This window comes from Dipodomys merriami, unplaced genomic scaffold, assembly GCF_024711535.1.
Source record: "Dipodomys merriami isolate MVZ:Mamm:240054 unplaced genomic scaffold, mDipMer1.0.p SCAF_55, whole genome shotgun sequence".
Lineage (NCBI taxonomy): Eukaryota > Metazoa > Chordata > Mammalia > Rodentia > Heteromyidae > Dipodomys > Dipodomys merriami.
The window spans coordinates 8,950,411-8,969,370 of NW_027206124.1; the positions used below are offsets into that span (position 1 = coordinate 8,950,411).

Sequence of the window (18,960 nt, forward strand, 5' to 3'; positions counted from 1 at the left end):
GCTCCTGCAATGCCCATCAGGTTGGCTGTGAAGTGACACGGCAAGTTCCTGACTGGCACGGTGGCCAGGGCACTCACAGGCACCTCTGTGGCCGGCGCCTCTGGGACCAGGACTGCCCTCCCCTAGCTGGGGCCAGACCCCACTCCGAAGGCTCCTGATTCCTTTGTGGCTCAGAAAAGAGACAAGCCAGATGTCCTTAGGCAGCAAGAGCCAAGCTTCACACCTGCCATCTGGCTTCAGTCTGGTCTCCCAAACCAACAAGCCCCAGAGACAGGCAGAGAAGCAGCCCTCCCGCCCCGCCGCCCCGGGTCTGGCTGTGAGCAGACCCTCCCTGCCCTGGGCCCTGTGGCTTCAGGGGGGAACAGCAGTACAGGGCTTGAAATCAAGATGGCAGCGGCGCCCCACACAGTGACACTGCGCTGGGCTGTGGGGGCCAGTGCTGGGGTGTGGGAGACAGTGTTTGGCTATGGGGGCCAGCGCTTAGCTGTGGGGGGCAGCGCTGGGCTATGGGGGCAGCACTGGGCTGTGGGAGATAGCAGTCGGCTTGGGGGGCAGTGCTGGGCTGTGGAGGACAGTGCTGGTCTGTGGGGGCAGCACTGGGCTGTGGGGGACAGTGCTGGGCTTTGGGGGGCAGCTCTGGGCTGTGGGGGACACCGCTGGGCTGTGGGGGGCAGCGCTGGGCTGTGGAGGACAGTGCTGGGCTTTGGGGGGCAGCTCTGGGCTGTGGGGGACACCGCTGGGCTGTGGGGGGCAGCACTGGGCTGTGGAGGACAGTGCTGGTCCGTGGGGGACAGTGCTGGGCTTTGGGAGCAGCGCTGGTCTGTGGGGGACAGTGCTGGGCTGTGGGGTACAGTGCTGGGCTTTGGGAGCAGCGCTGGTCTGTGGGGGACAGTGCTGGGCTGTGGGGGACAGTATTTAGCCGTGGGGGACAGCACTTGGCTGCAAGGGGCAGCGCTGGGCTGTGGGGAGCAGCTCTAAAGGCCAGGGTGTTGTAGACACTGGGGCAAGGAGGGCTGGGGAGGCCTCCAGACTGGGCGAGAGACACAGACAAGTGGACCTAGGCTCCTTCTGACACCACTGTCCACTCAGCTGTCCCCAAGACTCCGGTGTGTTTTGGGTCAGATGCTGGCCTTTGTCCTCGAGGTCCTCAGTGCCAGTGTCCTCCTGGGCCTCCCTTCCCTCACTCCATCTGCCACCAGGCTCACAGCCCTGTGGCCTTGCTGGCCCAGCGATGCCTTTGGGTCCCCACCTAAAGAAGGGCTGTGTAGGTCTGGTGTGGTATAGAGTCCCCACATTAGGATTGCTGCTCACACTGCCCTCAGGGACAGCCATAGGTCACAGCAGTTGGGCTCCCCTTCTCCATGGCCTTGTCTCCCTACAATGCCACATAGCCATCGCCCCTAGGCTGAATAGTGTCCCCCCAGTTCATGTGCATCTTGACCCTCAGAGTGGGTTGTTACTTAGAAATGGGGCTTTGCTGAGGTCATTGGGGTGTCACCATGGCACATGCTGGTGTCCCTTTGAAGAAGAGAAAGCAGAGCTGGGAGGGAGGCGTGGTGGTAGAGTGCTTGGCTAGCATGCATGAAGCCCTGGGTTTGATTCCTCAGTACCACACATAATCAGAAAAAGCCACAAGTGGCGCTGTGGCTCACATGGTAGTGTGCCAGCCTTAAGCAAATGAAGCTCAGGGACAGTGCCCAGGCCCTGAGTTCAAGCCCCAGGACTAGCAACAACAAAAAAAAAAAAAAAAAAGGAAGAGAAAGCAGACAGACCAGGAAAGGCAGAACAAGGAGTGGTGTGGTGTGCCCACAAGCCAGTGACACGGAGTGTGTGATGACCCGGTGCTGGACAGCAGCCTGGCAGCTTCTCCAGGGGTCTTGCTGGGAATATGGATCCTGGGACTCGTGGCCTCAAAACCAGGTGGGAGACTGTGTGCTGTCATGGGCCGCTCGGCCATTGCTTTGACCTGGCAACCACAGGACCTTGGTGCTCCTTCCCCTGACTGTGACACTTGTGCTTTTGCTGGGTCTTGTGCCCAGAAGGCTGTTCCTGTCCACAGCAAGGTCAACTCCATTCTAAATCTTTAGGAGACACCTCCCTGTTACCTCCTGGGGTCTTTCTGTGATGGCTGCCTTGTCCTTCTCCCATGGTATGGCACCACCACCCATCTCAGAGTACAGCCCCGCCTGTCCTGCTCCGCTCCTCCACCTGCCCCTTGCAGGGTGTGGTGTGACCTCTCCTCTCCATGTTCTGAGGGAAGGGCCTGCTGTGGGAGCACCAGCACCCTCCTGCCACCAGCTTGGCCCACACGGGGTCAGGTGATAGGTCCCATCCCACGTGGAATCCTGGAGAGTTCTTCGCAGCTGACACGGCTTTCTGCGGCGTCCCTCGGTCTCACCTGTGAGGAACTGTTCCGTCTTCCACTGTCTAGACCTCAGTGACGTGGCTCCCTGGGAGGCCACGGAAGCCGGGCCGGGCTGCTTGTGGGTGCAGGGCCGGGGTGAGGAGAGGGGCTGTGGTATCAGCACTGTTCTCACAGCTGTGGACGTGCACCTGGACCTCAGACTTGGGGGTCCAGCTTTTCACTGTGACACTGATGGATGATGATGCAGAAGCCCTGGGGGAAGGCACCGGGGAGGAAGAGGAGGAAGAGATCTGTATATGTCCACCTGCCATGGCCCAAGGCCCAAGGCTTGTCCTCCAGAGCACTCCAGAGGCACCAAGGACACACTCTGGGCCCTGGGGTGGAGGACACAGGACAGCTTGTGGCTTCAGTCGCTCAGTCAGCACACACAGCCCACAAGGCAGTGGTGTCCTTGGTGGAACGGGCGTGTGGCTGTGGAGCTGACCACTTGTCCCAGGTTTGGGGCCAAGGTAAAGTGGTTTTTCAGGGGCCGGGTGCCTGTGGCTCACATCTGTGGTCAAGCTCCTAAGGAGGCTGAAATCTGAGGGTTATGGCTCCAGGTCAGCCCAGGAAGGATATCTGAGACCCTGTGGACATGTGGGCCAGTGGGCGGTGTCCAGCCATGTTTGTTGGGGCACTGCTCGGCTGGGCGCCAGTGCAGCCTGCCTCTGCCGACGCTGTGCGGGTGGACTCGGATCCAGCCCAGCCGGGCCGGGCCAGAACCAAACTCATCGACTCCTGGGCCTGGTCTGCCCCAGCGCTGGGCTCGGTAGTCAGTGCGTTGTGTGTGCTAGCTCAGTAACAGTGCTTACTCTCCAGTGCTACTCTGAGTGGTCACTGTCCCCAGGTAAGGACCCATGTCCGCAGCCTGCGGCTCCTCGTTCCGGAGCATTCTGGAGCGTTCTTGTTCGGGAGTGTTCGTTGGGGCTGTGACTTCGGGGGCTGGATGGACCTGCACACCTGTGAAGGCCCGGGCTTCTGGCTGAAAACCAGTATGGCCTGTGTGTCTCGGGCAGAGCAGCCCCTCAGGAAGCAAGCTGCCCAGCTGTGCCCCCCAGGACCCTCACAAAGAAACAGTCAACAGCCACACAAACAGCTTGTGTGGAGAACAGAGCCTCTGGCTGCGACCAGGAAGTCCCCCCTCGCCCCGCCGCCCCTCCCCACGGGTTATCCACTGGTCTGGCCTCCGAGTGCCGGGGACTGCTCTAGCTGTGACTTTAGGACAGCATCAACCACTCCTGCAGAAGAACAGACGTAAATCACGAAGTCAAGCCGGGGTGGGGGGAGGGGTACTCAGCACAGGGAGCCCCTGGTGAGGGACAGTAGCTGAAACCTGGGAAGGGGGGGGGGGCAAGAGAGCAGCCACTGGGTGACAAGGGCAGCACTTAAGTCAAAGACAAGATGTGCAAAGGCCCTGGGACAGGAAGAGGGATGCCAGGGAGGTGTGCTAGGATGGCGGGAGGTAGGGGAGAGGTCCTGTCAGGCCACTAGAAGGGTCGGGAGTGTGGATTTGATCCCCCGTCTCCTTAGGAACCACAGGAAACTGTGGTGATGGGATCCACACTAAGACAACCACTACCACGCAGTGAGGATGAATTTGGAGGGAAACTGAGGCAGGCCAGGAATACAGTGGCTGCCAACTCTGTGTTCTTTGCTCGTGTGTGTGGCTCGAACCTGCTGTGTGATGTCTGGGCCTTGGTGACCACAGTGCCTTGGTGTGCCCAGCAGGGCCTCTCCACATGGCCTCTCTATAACAGCACCACGGGAAGGAGAGGCCCTGCTTTCCTCTTGGTGCTCAGACTGGGTGTCGAGACGCTGCTTCTGCCACCTCTGTGTGACGCAGCATCTTGGTCCCCTGAGCCAGGAGAGGGGGGGTAGTGCCCCCCGGGCCAGGGTGGCGTGGGCCAGGGAGGGAGGGCGCGGACGCCTGTGCTCAAGGTCTGTGCACCTGGGCTTCACCATCTGTGTTTTCCCCCATGTTTGTGTCTTCTCACTTTTTTTTGTCGGTCATGGGGCTTGAACTCTGGGCCTGAGCGCTGTCCCTCAGATCTTCAGCTCAAGGTGAGCACGCTACCACTTGAGCCCCAGCGCCGCTTCCGGTTTTCTAGTGGTTTATTGGAGATAAGAGTCTGACGGGCTTTCCTGCCTGGGCTGGCTTTGAACCGTGATCCTCAGCTCTCAGGCTCCTGAGTAGCTAGGATGACAGGCGTGAGCTGCCGGCACTGATCATTGTCTAGCCCTGGTTCCCAGCTGCCGGGGTCTCTGGGCTGCTGGCCGGGGGGTGGGGGAGTGAAGGAGTGCTTGGTCCAGGCTGGATGGGGAGCAGCTCCCCACACTGAAGTGGAGTCTGCCTTCCTCTCCTCCTTTCTAAAATCCCGCCCCACCAGGCTTCCTGGGCTGGATGGAGAAGGCCGGGAAGCCTTCTTCACTGGCTGGGATGGGGAAGGCCGTCCCTGGGTGAGCCGTTCCCCTCCAGCCCTGACGGTTTTCACCAGCTGCACGGTGGAGTGGTGTGGGCTCTGTGGGGCTCTTGGCCTGCTGTAGTGATCTGAGCACCGGCAGGGCCCGTGGCTGTGAAACGGCCGGCATCCCTCAGTGATGGGCGGGTCACGTGACTCACAGTCCTCCCCAGACCCGGCCTGAGAAGAGGTGGTCTGCGCCTCTGCCCCCGCTGCTCCAAAGGCTCCCCTGTGCTGTGGGGCCCGGATGGTTCCACCGCCCCCTTCCCCCCCCCCCGAGTGTCCTCTCCACTCAGACTGGGTGGGCACGTCCCGCACACCCGTGGGGAAAGGTTCGGGAGCGCCTGCACCTGCCTGCCTTCTGTCCTTGGGAACTGAGGTTGGTGGGTGCCTTTGGGTGCCTTTGGGCGGCTGGTAGGGTGTGGGAGCCAGGGGCATCCGCGGCGCTGCAGGCATCCTGACTCCGGGCTGTGCCCAGAAGCACACCCGCGTCTCAGGTCTGAGGTGGGCTCTGGGAGCCGGTGAAGGCCGCCGGGCGGGGGCCTCCACTGCCGTCCTGTGCCTGGGGCCGCCTGTCGGGATGGGTGACCCGAAGCCCCACCCGTCCGCCCACCCCGACGCGGCCCAGAACCGCCATCGCGTGGACTTGGTGCACCGCGTGCAGGGTGCCCGTCCTCTCTGGTGGTTGGAAACCCGTGGGGAATCACAAAAGAAGGCACGGGGGGGGGGGGGGCCGGGCGTGGGTGTCACGGGCCGGGGGCTGGGGATGGGAGGGGCGGGGGAGCAGGGGGCCAGGCGGGCCCCTGGCCGTGACCCCGAGGGCACCGGGTGACCCCAGCTGTCCTTGCTCCCCACAGACGGCCTCCACAGCGTCTCGGCCCTGTGCACGCTGCGCGTCATCATCATCACGGACGACATGCTCACCAACAGCATCACCGTCCGCCTGGAGAACATGTCCCAGGAGAAGTTCCTGTCCCCGCTGCTGTCCCTCTTCGTGGAGGGCGTGGCCACGGTGCTGGCCACCAGCAAGGACGACGTCTTCGTCTTCAACATCCAGAACGACACGGACGTGAGCTCCAACATCCTGAACGTGACGTTCTCGGCGCTGCTGCCGGGCGGCCGCTTCTTCCCGTCGGAGGAGCTGCAGGAGCACATCTACCTGAACCGCACGCTGCTGGCCGCCATCGCCGCGCAGCGCGTGCTGCCCTTCGACGACAACATCTGCCTGCGGGAGCCCTGCGAGAACTACATGAAGTGCGTGTCGGTGCTGCGCTTCGACAGCTCTGCGCCCTTCGTCAGCTCCGCCACTGTGCTCTTCCGCCCCATCCACCCCATCACCGGCCTGCGCTGCCGCTGCCCGCCCGGCTTCACCGGCGACTACTGCGAGACCGAGATCGACCTGTGCTACTCCAGCCCGTGTGGGGACCACGGCCGCTGCCTCAGCCGCGAGGGCGGCTACTCCTGCGAGTGCTTCCAGGACTTCACAGGTGAGGGCTCCCCGCGCTCACCTCCCTCCGGGAGACGTGGCGAGAGGGCAGGTGTGAGGTCGGCGGCGGGCCCTGTGCGGACGTTTCCCATCTCTCCTGAGAGGTGTGTCCCCGCGTGCCGTTCACCTTCCCCCCGACCCTCGCGTGGCGCTGGTGATGAGGACTGTGGGGTGCCGTCCGCAAGCCCCTGGAGACTCCGGTGGCCGCTTCTAAGTGGTTATAAAGTTGGAGTACTTTATTGGTTTGTGCAGAGCGTGGGAAGCAGGGCGGAGAGCCTGAGCTGTCAGTGGCTTGGGTTCCAAAGACGTAGCCCGTGACTGTCTCGCCTCATTGGCTGTCACTGTGGAAAGTGCCCCTCCCCTCGGCCTGGCTGATCACATGATCACAAACGTCAACATGTCAAGCACAGCCCATGAATTCCTTTTCTTCTTTTCTTTTTTAAATTACTTTTTGCGCCTGTACTGGGGCTTAAACTCAGGGACTTGCATTCTTGCTTGGCTTTTTTGCTGTACCACTTGAGCCACACCTCCACTTCCAGCATTTTGCTGGCTAATTAGAAATAAGAGTCTCTCAGATTTGTCTGCCTAGGCTGACGAATCTCAGATCTCAGCCTCCCGAGAAGCTAGGATTACAGGCCTGAGCCACCACGCCCAGCTACAATGAATATGAGATAAAAAGCCAGCCCAAGAGCAGCACAGAAAAGCACTCTCTGTTCCTTGGCCCCAGATCTCGGTCTGACCTTTGATGGCCTGTTAGGTGCAGTGAGGTTGCGTAATGGTCTTCTGGAACACTCTCTGTGGCTCAGGTGGGGCGTGATGTATTCCGGAGATGATTTTGCTGTCCTTCCTTCCCCCAGCTGTGTGGTGATTAAGGAGTTGAGCCTAAAGCCCGAGCAGTGGCTCCCCGCTTGGATGGGCCTCTCGTGCAACCCAGAGAGGAAGTTTATTGAGCTCTCCACAAAGGCTGGAGGTATTAGCAGGTATTTATTAGCAGGAAGAGAGCAAGCAAGGAGCACAAAGAGAGCGAGAGGCTGGGGCAGCCTGTGAGGTGGGGCTGTCTGTCCCCCAGTGGTTGTAATCCGTGGGGGAGACAGAGGGGTGGTCTGGGTGCTTTACCCTCTGCCTGCTATGGCTGGCTGCCAGCAGCGCCCAGACAGCTCTTCCCGCTGTCTCCCCAGTGCTGCTCCTGCCAGTGAGCAGGAAGGAAGGCCGCGGAAGCTCTTCGGCGCGGCCCGCTACCACCCTGAGCTTTTGGGTCATGGGTTCTTGCCACCTCTTGGGCGTGGGTCACAGTATCCCTTCCTGCCTTGTCCTGGCACCCAAAAGGGCGTACCAGCCAGCCGCTGGGTGGACCCCACCTGACGGGGAAGCACCCCAGCAAGCCGCGGTGCCCCACGCGGGAGTCCTCCACAGGCTCTCCTGCTGCTGTCCTGGGACAGGGGCAGGGCCTTCCAGGGAGTCCGCCATCTTGTCACGAACACTTGCTGAGTGCCTACTGTGTACCTGGTGGTGCACGCAGTCACCTCTTCCCCTGCCCCTTCAAGGGGGACCCTGGTTAACCTGTGCATTCTGCCCTTCCCCTGATGAGGAAAAGGGAGCTCTGGGCGCCCTTCTCTCTGTAGGGTGGCATGTCACAATGTCCCATGGCCTTGAGACCGCACATCAGCCCAGGGAGCCGCACCCCCCTCCATAGGAATAGTGTAGGTTGGAATGTACACGCACCCTGCCAGGTAGGGTAACCTGAGGCGTCCAGGACCCAGAGACCCTCAGAGGTGGGTCAGCCCGTTGCATTGAGTCACCTGACTTTGGAAGCTCCCCGATTTTCTTTTCAACAGGAGAATCATTGCTAGAAAGCTAATGAGCAGGGGCCTGGCCCCGTCTGTCATCACCAATGAGAGTCTGGGGCTGAGTGATTGGCAGGAAGCTAATTTGAATCTCTTTGGGTCCTGAAAGCATCGTGTAAGTTTCCCTTGAGATAAGGCTCATTAAGTGTGATTATTTCTCCCCAGTCCTCTTCCTCCCATTTGCCCTTCTCTCCCTTTGAGGCATTGAGGTTTTTGGTTGGTTTTTTTCCTGGAGGTCATTGTGCTTTTATTCCTGGTGAAAGCCCCGCTGTCCTCACCAGGCTTTGGTAACCACTCACCGGAAGCGGGGCCTCGGGCCTTGCCCTGGACTCGCCAGGCTGTGGGGCTGGAATTGGCTCAAGTCCCTCTGGAAGCCCTAGGTTTCCTGGGCTGGGGGTGGGGGTGCTGGGGCCCCGCAGGAGCCGGCAGAAGGAAGGCATCAATTACTGTCAGGAAAAGCTCACCCAATTTGATGCTGGAGAAAAGCCTCCCCAGGGCTCCTCGGCTGCTGCGTTCTGCGTCTCTGGCCTCAGGGCCCTGGGGTCTTCGCTGCGGGCTCGGCCCGCCCCATCCTGTCCCCGCCAGGGCAGCTCTGCGCTGGGACTCTCTCGCTCTGAAAAGAACAGAGACTGAGATGTGGGGGTACACTGCACGCGCCCCCAATTTCTCAAACCCCCAAATGCCCCCCAAACAACAGAGCGACACCCAAGTTTGTTCTCTCTGAGTTCAGCCGCTTGGCCTTGCGTCCCGCGGAGGTTAAATTCCTGAAGGACACGACCTTGGGCTGCCACCAGAACCCTTGTCTCCCCGCTTCCGCTGCCTCCCTCTGTCTGAAGTGCAGCCCTGCCATGCCCTGCCCCACCCCCCATCCACTGCACCTGCTCTGGGAAGGTTCTAGAAGGCCGATGCCTGTCCTTGACCCCTCAAAGTGCTCAGCGTGTCCCTTAAATGGTGTGTGGAGCCCCTTTCCCAGGGTGCCCAGAGCTCTGGCAGTTAGTCCAGGCGCCCACTCCTGAGACCAGCCCAGAGGCCCCGCTGCCCTGCGCCCTCCATGCCCAGCTCACGCCGCCTTCTCTCCCACAGGCCGTGGCCCCCCCAGTGTACGTTCCCACGAGCCTGCCCTGAATGTCCCCTCCTGTCCCCATCCTTCCCCTAGGGCCCAGGTGTCCCCTGGTACTGGACCCCAGTGAGGCTGATGCTGCCCCGTGTCTCCCGGCACGGGGACAGTCACTGAGGCTGCGGAACCAGGTTGCTCCCCACACAGCCACTCACAGACGGGCCATTGGGTCGCCAGGACTTGTATTGTGAACACAGAGACCCCTTGGCTGCCTTTGGTCCCTTCCTGGGCACCGAGGCCCCTCCGACCACAAGCTGCCCTCTCGTGGCTGGCCAGCTGGGGTGGGTGGGAGCTGGAATATGGTGCCCCAGGATCTTTGGCATTCCTGGGAGGCTTTCTCCCCCCACTCTCCCCCCCCCCCCCCGCACCTTTGGGAGCAGGTGATTTATCATCGTAGACTAGCGTCTCCCCTGGGGTACATTCCTGAGCTGTAGCTTTGATATCACGGGGTGTGGGGCCCCCCTCCCCGCCAGCCTGCCAGGGCTGGGCTGCCGTGGGACCTGGGATCAGGGCGGGGAGGGGCAGCCACTGTCCTTGTGCTCAGTGGGCTCCGTTTACTTGTGAGCCCTGCGTGAAGACCCCAGGGCCGCCTTCTCCGAGCAGACCGGGCTTCGGCTTCCACCTGGCCGGTGGGAGCGGTGCTGGCGCTGCCCCACTGACATTGGTGTCGGGGCCCATCCTGGCCGGCCTTGCCTTGTGTACTGTCTCCCCGGGGTGGGGCCACCTGTTCCCCTCCAGACCTCCCCACCAGGCCATGGCACCCTGCTTGCCCTGAGGACCTCCTGGGACTGAGGACATTTTATAGGCTCAAGCCAGGGAAGTAGTGTGAAGCTCTAACCGTCTCTCTGCTCACGGGAAAAGGGTTGGACTACATTCTGGTGGCAGTGCAAATGCAGACAGCCCTCCCACTCGAGATGTCTGTGTCCCCAGGGGGCCACACGAACACCCCAAGTGACCCCTTCACATTCGGGGGAGAGCACCTTCCTCCCTTGGAGTTGGGCCGCTCCCAGGCACTGAGCCCTGCACCCACCTGGCACCCAGCAGGGTCCAGCTGGGCCGCTCCCAGGCACTGAGCCCTGCACCCACCTGGCACCCGGCAGGGATCCTGCTTCTCCCTAAGGGAGCGGTCAGCGCAGGGCTGGATTTAGTCATTAAACCCAAGAGTTGATGGCCACTCAAGTGGAGGTTGTTACTCGGCCTATAAGTGAAATCTTGCCAACCAAAGCCTTTGGTAGGAAAAGCAACTTTTCAAATCTTCTGTCTTTTTTCCCTCACCACACCTCCTCTGGCCCTCCCTCCCTCACTCCTTTCTCCCTTTCCCTCCCTCTTCTCTCTCTCCCTCATTTCCCCTTCTTCTGCCTCTGTAAAAGCACAGTTTACATGTCTGTGAACGGAGACCTGGACAGAATTCCTTCGTCTCAAGATCGTGTTGGATCTCCATTGCCTCGCAAGGTGATCTCTGGGCCCCAGGACTTGGGGGCCCCCTTGAGCTCGCTGCAGAGTGGGTTATTTCCTGGTCTCCCCACTCCAGGGCGAGGAGGAGGACGTGGGGCCAGGCCCCTGTCACTCAGGCTGCACCTTGGCCCGGTGCTGCTTTGGAGGGGAGTTCAGCCCTACCTCTCGGCTCGCAGCCCTGGGGTCTGGCTGTTTGCCACTGGAATGCATTTTTTATTTATAGTTTAAAAAATGGGTGTGCCAGAGTTCTGGGAAGTTGCTTCAAAGACAATGAAGTCACCTGGAGAGGCTGACCCTGGACAGCCCCCTCCTGCTCGAGCCTTGGGCTTCGTCTCCCTCCCCCTCCCTGGCGGGGGGGGGCACTGGGGAGCAGCTGGCAGATGTTCGGCCCCGGCTGAAGCTTCCAGGCAGCTTGGCCAGGTGGGGAAGGCCTGTGGGTGAGGTTTAGGAGGAGGTCCCAGCTCTCCCCTCACGGAGGTGAGGAAATCAAAGCTGGAACAGCCCCTGCTCAGGCAGGGGGTGGTGACAAGGAGCTGTGGAGGGGAGGGGAAGAGAGGGGCTCCGGCTGGCAGGGCGGCGGGAGGGTAAGGAGAACTCTTGGCACAGGGAGCACAGGTCACCTGATACCATCTCTTAGGCTGGGGACACTGGACAGACAAGAGACCCTGACTCACAGCTGGATTTCCAGCCAGGGAAACTGAGGCACAGAGCAGTTCCCTGCTCAGTGACTCTGGTCCCTGGCAGCAGGGAGGGGAGCCGGGTGCCCCCACCGTGACGCCCTGGCCCCTCCTGAAGGGGGCCGGTCCTGGGGCTCTGGGTGCCTCTCCCCGCCCAGCACTGGTTACCCTCTCCAAGGCCCAGCGGCCTTCCTTGTGGGGCCTGTGGCTGGCTGGAGCGAGGGGTGGGTGCAGTCACCTGACCTTCACAGAAGCCACCCTGGTGACAGCCAGAGGCAGAGGCTGCAGAGGTGGTGCGGCTGTGACTCGAGTCTGGCCATGTGGCCTGGCTGTGTGGGCGCGTGCGTGCGTGCGTGCGTGCGTGCGTGTGTGTGTGTGTGTGTGTGTGTGTGTGTGTGTGTGTGTCTCGCTCTCTCTCTCCCCCTCTCCCTCTCCCCCTCCCCCTCCCCCTTCCCCCTTCTATCCCTCCCTCCCTCAGCTTGCTCTTTCTTGCAGCTTTTTGCTGGGCTGGACAGAGGGCTCAGCCCAGGGCCCATACCCCTCTGCACTCTGCCAGCCAGCCATGCAATTCGCTCCCCCCACATGGGGGAGGGCCCCCGAGGCGGGGCAGCTGTGTGGCAGGTTCAGAGAGGCCTGGGCTGTGCTGCTGCCTGCTCTGTGCTGGGAACGGTTGTCCCTGTGTACAGGTGTGTGCATGCGTGTGCGCGCATGGGTACGTACGGGTGTGTGAATGGTCTGTGCACACACGGGTGTGTACATGGCTTTGTGTTAAGGGTGGGTGTATGTGGGGGTCTGGTTGGATCTGTGGGGTGGGCCATGACCCCGGGTCAAGATGCAGCCTCTGCTGTGCCACCCTGGGGTCTTCATGGTTTTCTGTCCTGCCTGTGTCTTCAGCCTGGGCCTTCCCTGCTGCCCAGCACTCCTGCCCTTCCCTGCTCTTTTCCCATCTGCTCTGCACACAGTTTAGTTTTCCTGAACACTAGACACATGACCCACATGGGAATATTCCCATTCATTCTTGTCACTCCATTTCCTAAGAATGGCTCATGCCAGATAGTATGTTAGGTGTTGGATGAGAGAGAGGTGAGTAGATGGGTAGGTGGATGAACAGTGATTTGATGCATAGGAGACAGTGGCTGGGGGGTGGAGGGTGGATGAGTAGGTGAGAGGATGGATGGGTGGATGGATGGGTGGATGGATGCATGGGTGGATGGGTGGGTGGATAGATGGGTGGATGGATGGGTGGATGGATGGATGGATGGATGAGTAGGTGAGAGGATGGATGGGTGGATGGATGGGTGGATGGATGGGTGGATGGATGGGTGGGTGGATGGGTGGGTGGATGGGTGGATGGGTGGGTGGATGGATGGGTGGGTGGATGGGTGGGTGGATGGATGGATGGATGGATGAGTAGGTGAGAGGATGGATGGGTGGATGGATGGATGGATGGGTGGGTGGATGGATGGGTGGATGGATGGATGGATGGATGAGTAGGTGAGAGGATGGATGGGTGGATGGATGGTGGATGGATGGATGGCTGAGTAATAAATGGTACATGTGGGAGGTGGGTGTGGGTGGATGGAGGAGGGTGCATAGGTGGACAGATGAATAGATAGAGTGGTAAGTAGAAAGATGGATAGATGGCTATATGAATGGAAAGATGTGTGGGTAGGTGGAGTAAGTGGACGGATGGATGGACAGATAGATAGACAGATGATGGGTAGGTGGGTGGATAGATGGATGGATAGGGCAAAAGGTAGAAAGATGGACAGGTGGACATGCAAAGAGAAGGCTGGGTGGGTACTGGATGAATGAGTGGGCGGGGCCTGGAATGATGGACAGGTGGGAGTATTTAATCACTTCTGACGGACGGACACTTCCCTTTTCTCAGCCCTGCAGTGTTCTCCTACTTACCCCAAACTGTGCTTCCTGTGCCGAGAGTCTGCCCTGAGCCTCGCTGTGGGACAAAGGATCTTTGCTAAGAGTGAAGTCCTTTGCTGCATCTGCTCCTCCAGTGCTGTGACTGAGCTCTGGGGTGCTTGTATTTAAGGCTGCCTTTGCTCTCACCCCCCCCCCGTCCCGTTCCCAGGGCTCTTCCCTCCCTCCTTACAGAGTTCTCTGCCTCCCCTGGCGATCCCTAATTCTGCCTAAACTTCCGGCTTCCAAGTGTCTTTTGTGCTGAAGTTTTGCTCTGACTGTTGTTGGAAATTCAAGTTTTTCTCGTTCAGAGCTCTGAGGCATTTCTTACACTAGAAGAGAACTGTCTTATATTTACTTAAAAACGTAAGTGAGCAAACTTTCACCCATTCCTCCCCACCCAGGCGGGTCCCCCGCTTCTAGTCCCGAGGGGCCAGGCTGGCGGTGCCCACCCTGGCTGGGCCTCTGCCCCCCGGCTTCCCGTGAGCAGCGAAGGGCTTGTTCGTGCAGGTCCGTGGAAGCCAGGGTTGGCGCCTGCAGCTCCCCAGCCTGGCCTCCCTCCACTCCCACACCTGACGTGACTATGCCCTACCTCCTCGCCCCCAGAGCCTGTGCCAGTGCCTCGGGAGTGAGGCCCGGGCGCCTGCCTCCCCTTCCATGTCCCTGGACCCGCCCAGACGCACACCTGCCGCCCGCCTCCCCCCTGTGGGGGGAAAGCCACTGCCCAAAGCCAGGGAGCTGGGTTTGCCCAGAGGCCTCAGCGTTGCTCAGGCCGAGGGGTGGCCTCGTAGCCTCGCTGACAGGGCCAGCTCGTGCGTGAGGCTGTGGGGTTGGGGAGACTCTGGATCCTGAGGCCTCTGGGAAGGTTCCCCAAGCTAGGCACCCGGGGCTCAGGCCTGCAGTGAGGACCCAGCTACGCAGGAGGCTGAGATTTGAGGATCACTGTTTGAAGCTTGGGCAGGAAAATCTGTGACACTCTTACCTCCACTTAACCAACAACAAAACAAAACAAAACAAAAACAAGGTAGAGGTGTGGCTTAAGTAATAGAGTGCTAGCCTTGAGTGAAAAAGCTACACCTGTAATCCCAGCTACTCAGGGGGCTGAGATCTGAGGATCATGGCATCAGAGCTAGCCAGGGCAGGAAAGTCTGTTAGACTCTTATCTTAAATTAACCATTAGAAAGCCAGGAGTGGAACTGTGGCTCAAGTGGCAGAGCATCAGACTTCAGTGGAAACAAAAACAAACTAAGGGATTAGCACCCAGGCCCTGAGTTCAAGCTTCAGTATTGCCCCGCCCCCTCCAAAGGCTTCCCTGAAGAGCCTTTCCAACATTGCCTTGGGCTCTTCACAGCACCTGAAAGCAGGCGCCCCGGCCTGTAGCTCCAGGGTATGGGAGTATGGAACTCCTGCTCTTGAATTACTGAGTTCAGTGATCAAGTCGCCCTGATGATCATCATGGCTGGGCTGGCACTGGTGGAGTGTGGCAGCTGTGAGGGGTGGGGGCGGGAGGTGGGCGGCTGTGAGGGGTGGGTGGGGTGGGAGGTAGGCAGCTGTGAGGGGTGGGGGCGGGAGGTGGGGTGGGAGGTGGGCATCTGTGAGGGGTGGGGGCGGGAGGTGGGGTGGGAGGTGGGCATCTGTGAGGGGTGGGTGGGGGCAGGAGGTGAGGTGTTCTCCTGGCCTTGTCACTCAGCTAGCAGTGGATTCCAAGGAGAACACTAAGATGCAGAGGACGCACCATGTTAATTTTGAATAAGAACTAGAGCAGGCAAGCTAAGGCTGGGCACGTGGGAGGCTAAGAGGCAGGAGGACCGGCAGGAGGAGGGTGACTGGGAGGTGGGGCAGGAGGTCAGCAGGAGGAGGATCATTTGGGCTACATAGTCAGACCCTATCTCAGAAAAAGAGAAAAGAAGAAGTACACAAATCTGAAATATAAACAACTAAAAGAACAATAATAATCTTAGCGGGAGCTGGAGGCTCCTGGGATAATCCTAGCTATGTAGAAGGCTGAGATCTGAAGATGGTGGTTTGAAGCCAATCAGGGCGGAAAAGTCCATGAGACTCACCAACTAACCAGCAAAAAAGTGGAGTTGTAACTCAAGAGGTAAAGCAAGCAAACCAGGTCCTGACTCCAGGTCTGGAGCCCTGTGTTCATGCCTTAGTACCAGCATACACAAATAATAATAGAAAAAACAACATAAACCTTGATAGTAAACAACTCAAGAACATACATTTCACTCAAACAGCATCTCTTGCTGGGCATAGTGGTTCATGTCTGAAATCCCAGCACTCTGTGCCCATTAGGATAATAAGTTCAAGGCCATCCAGAGCTATACAGTAGCTGTCTCTCGTGATGATGATGATGATGATGATGATGATGATGATGGTAACAATAATAACAATAAAAGTAGTGTCTCCTCCGAGTGTTGCAGGAGAAAACTAAAGGCATAGGGCTTGCTAAGTGTGGCCTAGATTCTTTATCTTGAATAAGATAATTTGGAGAACGAGTACTATCATCTCTACATCCTGTTCAGCACTGTGACGTTGGTAGCTTGGAGCTGGCTGGGTGGAGGCATCTGCTGGGCTGTAGAATAACTGCCCCCTGACCCCCTGGGCAGCTGGCTAAACCCTGGACACCTCACCCCTGCCCCAAGGTGACAGGCTCTGTGTGCTTATTCGTGGACACTGGGCCAGGCCCTCCGGGGTCTCACAGGTCTTAGAGGAAGAAGGTACCAGAACCCATTGGTGAGGCCCTGTCCCAGTCTGTCCTAATTCACCTGAAGCCTGGTGCTGATACTTTTCTAGAAGTGGCGTGTGTTTAGCATGAAGCCAGTTCTTCACTGTGTGAAGCCTTTGAACCCAGCACGTGCTCCTAGCCCAGGTGTGAGCGTTGACTGTTGCCTGGAGACTGGGGAAGCGCTGGCATGCACTGACTTCATCCTGCAAGCATTTACCGGGGCTGCGGCACAACACACATCCCGAGGCCCCCTCCCCGCAGTGCCAGGCCGGCACCCACCCGCCAGAGGCCCTCTCTGTGCCGGATGGTTCCATACTTGGCCCTCGGCTGCAGCTGTCCTCGCAGAGCTGGGGGTGGATGGGAGGTGGCGGAGGCCCCAGGCCTGGGTCTGGTGCTTTCAGCCTGCTGTGGAGCATGGAAGCTTCCTGAACGGGTGTGGCCCAGAGGAGGTCCGGTGTGGCGAGGGGACACATGGTGGCTGTGTTGGTCCCTGTCATTCATAATGGTGGACCCCGGAGCCCCTGGGACCCCAGCACCCTGGGTGGAGAGGTGAGCGTGAGCCGAGGGAGCTGGGCCTTGCTGGAGGACCAGGCCCTGGAGGACCCACCAGGACCCGGGTCCTCATGGGTCAGGGTGGGTTCCGAGCCAGGGAGACCAAGGCACACAGCGACCAGCGTTCTGTCTCCGGCATCCTGGACAGGTTGGCGAGGTGGCGGATAGGATCAGCACCCGTGTGGGTGCCAGTTTGGAGGTGGTCTGGGTCTTGGAGAGGTGGTTAGGGAGATGGAGGGGGCTCTGAGAGGTGAGAGCTACCTCCCTGGATGGCCCCAGCGTCCAGCAGGCCCACCTCCCCCCAGCACGCCGGCTGTGTCTCCAGCGGCAGGGGTGTGGTCACGCGACCCTTCTCATCCCCAGGGGACCACTGCCAGGTGAACGTCCGCTCGGGCCGCTGCGCCAACGGAGTGTGCAAGAACGGGGGCACGTGCGTGAACCTGCTGATCGGCGGCTTCCACTGCATGTGCCCGCCCGGCGAGTACGAGCGGCCCTTCTGCGAGGTCAGCACGCGCAGCTTCCCGCCACGCTCCTTCGTCACCTTCCGGGGCCTGCGGCAGCGCTTCCACTTCACCATCTCCCTCACGTGAGTGCACCCGCCACCAGGCCGCCGCCACGCAGGCCGGGCGCCACGCAGGCCACCGCTGCACAGGCCGGGCACCACGCAGGCCGGGCACCACGCAGGCCGGGCACCACGCAGGCCGGGCACCACACAGGCCGGGCACCACACAGGCCGGGCACCACGCAGGCCGGGCACCACGCAGGCCGGGCATCACGCAGCCCGGGCACCACGCAGGCCGGGCACCACACAGGCCGGGCACCACGCAGGCCACCGCTGCGCAGGCCGGGCACCATGCAGGCCGGGCACCACGCAGGCCGGGCACCACGCAGGCTGGGGACCACGCAGGCCGGGCACCACACAGGCCGGGCACCACGCAGGCCAGGCACCACGCAGGCTGGGCACCGCGCAGGCCGGGCACGGGAAGTGCTCGGGCGTGGGTGCTGCTCAGGCATGGGTACTGCTCAGGCATGGGTACTGCTCGGCCATGGGTACTGCTCGGCCATGGGTGCTGCTCGGCCATGGGTACTGCTCAGGCATGGGTGCTGCTCGGCCATGGGTACTGCTCAGGCATGGGTGCTGCTCAGCTATGGGTGCTGCTCGGCCATGGGTGCTGCTCGGCCATGGGTACTGCTCAGGCATGGGTGCTGCTCGGCCATGGGTACTGCTCAGGTGTGGACATTGTGGGCATCGGGGCCCCTCACAGCAGCTCATTGTCCCAGATCGCCACACGAGTGCCATCTGGGGGCACGGGTGGGTGAGTAGGCCAGGCCAGCACAGCGTGTAGGGCTCCAGGCCCTGGACAACAGCCTGGTGACAGCAGAGCCGGTGACAAAGGGGGACTTCCAAGGGTGGCCTGGGGGACAGCCAGGTCCAGCCTGGGAGCTGGCCACCGTGCTCCGTCCCCCCTGCCAACCTGCGGCCATCGCTGATGTCCAGGAGGCCGGAGGGGCAGGGCAGGAGACCCGCAGGCTCAGGAACCAGGCCTGCGGTGCGGGTGTCGCCGGGGCTAGCGGGTGGTGTGCCCAGGGCTAGCGGTGTCCCTCCCAGCGCCAGTCCCCTCTGAACAGAGCCACCGGCCAGTTGGACACTGGGTAATTGTTAATATTTCCACATTTCATCCTACTAGGAGAGTGGATGCAAGTAAAATTCCTTTCTTTCTTTCTTTTTGTGGTCGGTCGTGAGGCTTGAACTTTGGGCCTGGGCGCTGTTGCTCAGCTCTTCAGCTCAAGGCGAGTGCTCTACAACTTGAGCCACAGTGCCACTTCTGATTTTCTTTTCTTTTCTTTTTTTTTTTTTTTTTGCTTCAGACATTTTTTTTCAAGCCTCTGGGCTTGAACTCAGGGCCTGGGCACTGTCCTTGAGCTTCTTTTCCTCAAGGCTAATACTCTTATCACTTGAGCCACAGCACCACTTCTGGCTTTTTCTGTATATATGGTGCTGGGGAATCGAACCCAGGGCTTCATGCATGCTAGGCAGGCACTCTACCACTAAACCACCTTCCCAGCCCCACTTCTGGTTTTCTGGTAGTTAGAGATAAGAGTCTCATGGGCTTTCTTGCCCAGTCTGGCTTTGAACCTTGATCCTCAGATCTCAGCCTCCTGAGTAGCTAGGATTACAGGTGTGAGCCACCAGTGCCTGGCTTATTTATTTTTTTTGTGCCAGTACTGGGGCTTGAACTCAGGACCTGGGAATTATCCCTTAGCTTTTCAACTCAAGGCTGGCATTCTACCACTTAAGCCACAGCTTCATTTCA

The 18,960-nt window shown here is 60.2% G+C and overlaps 1 protein-coding gene across 3 annotated transcripts in view; it reads left to right on the forward strand.

The window, feature by feature from the left end:
* Positions 1-18,960, forward strand: part of Celsr1 (cadherin EGF LAG seven-pass G-type receptor 1) — a 118,035-nt gene that overhangs the window by 43,322 nt on the left and 55,753 nt on the right. For all 3 annotated transcript variants that reach the window (XR_011367506.1, XM_069999819.1, XM_069999820.1), the window contains exons 2-3: positions 5,721-6,350; positions 17,009-17,231. Coding sequence is in view for 2 of the 3 variants with exons in the window: in XM_069999819.1 (XP_069855920.1) it covers positions 5,721-6,350; positions 17,009-17,231 (853 nt within the window). In the remaining variant the exon portion in view is untranslated. The remainder of the gene's footprint in view (positions 1-5,720; positions 6,351-17,008; positions 17,232-18,960) is intronic.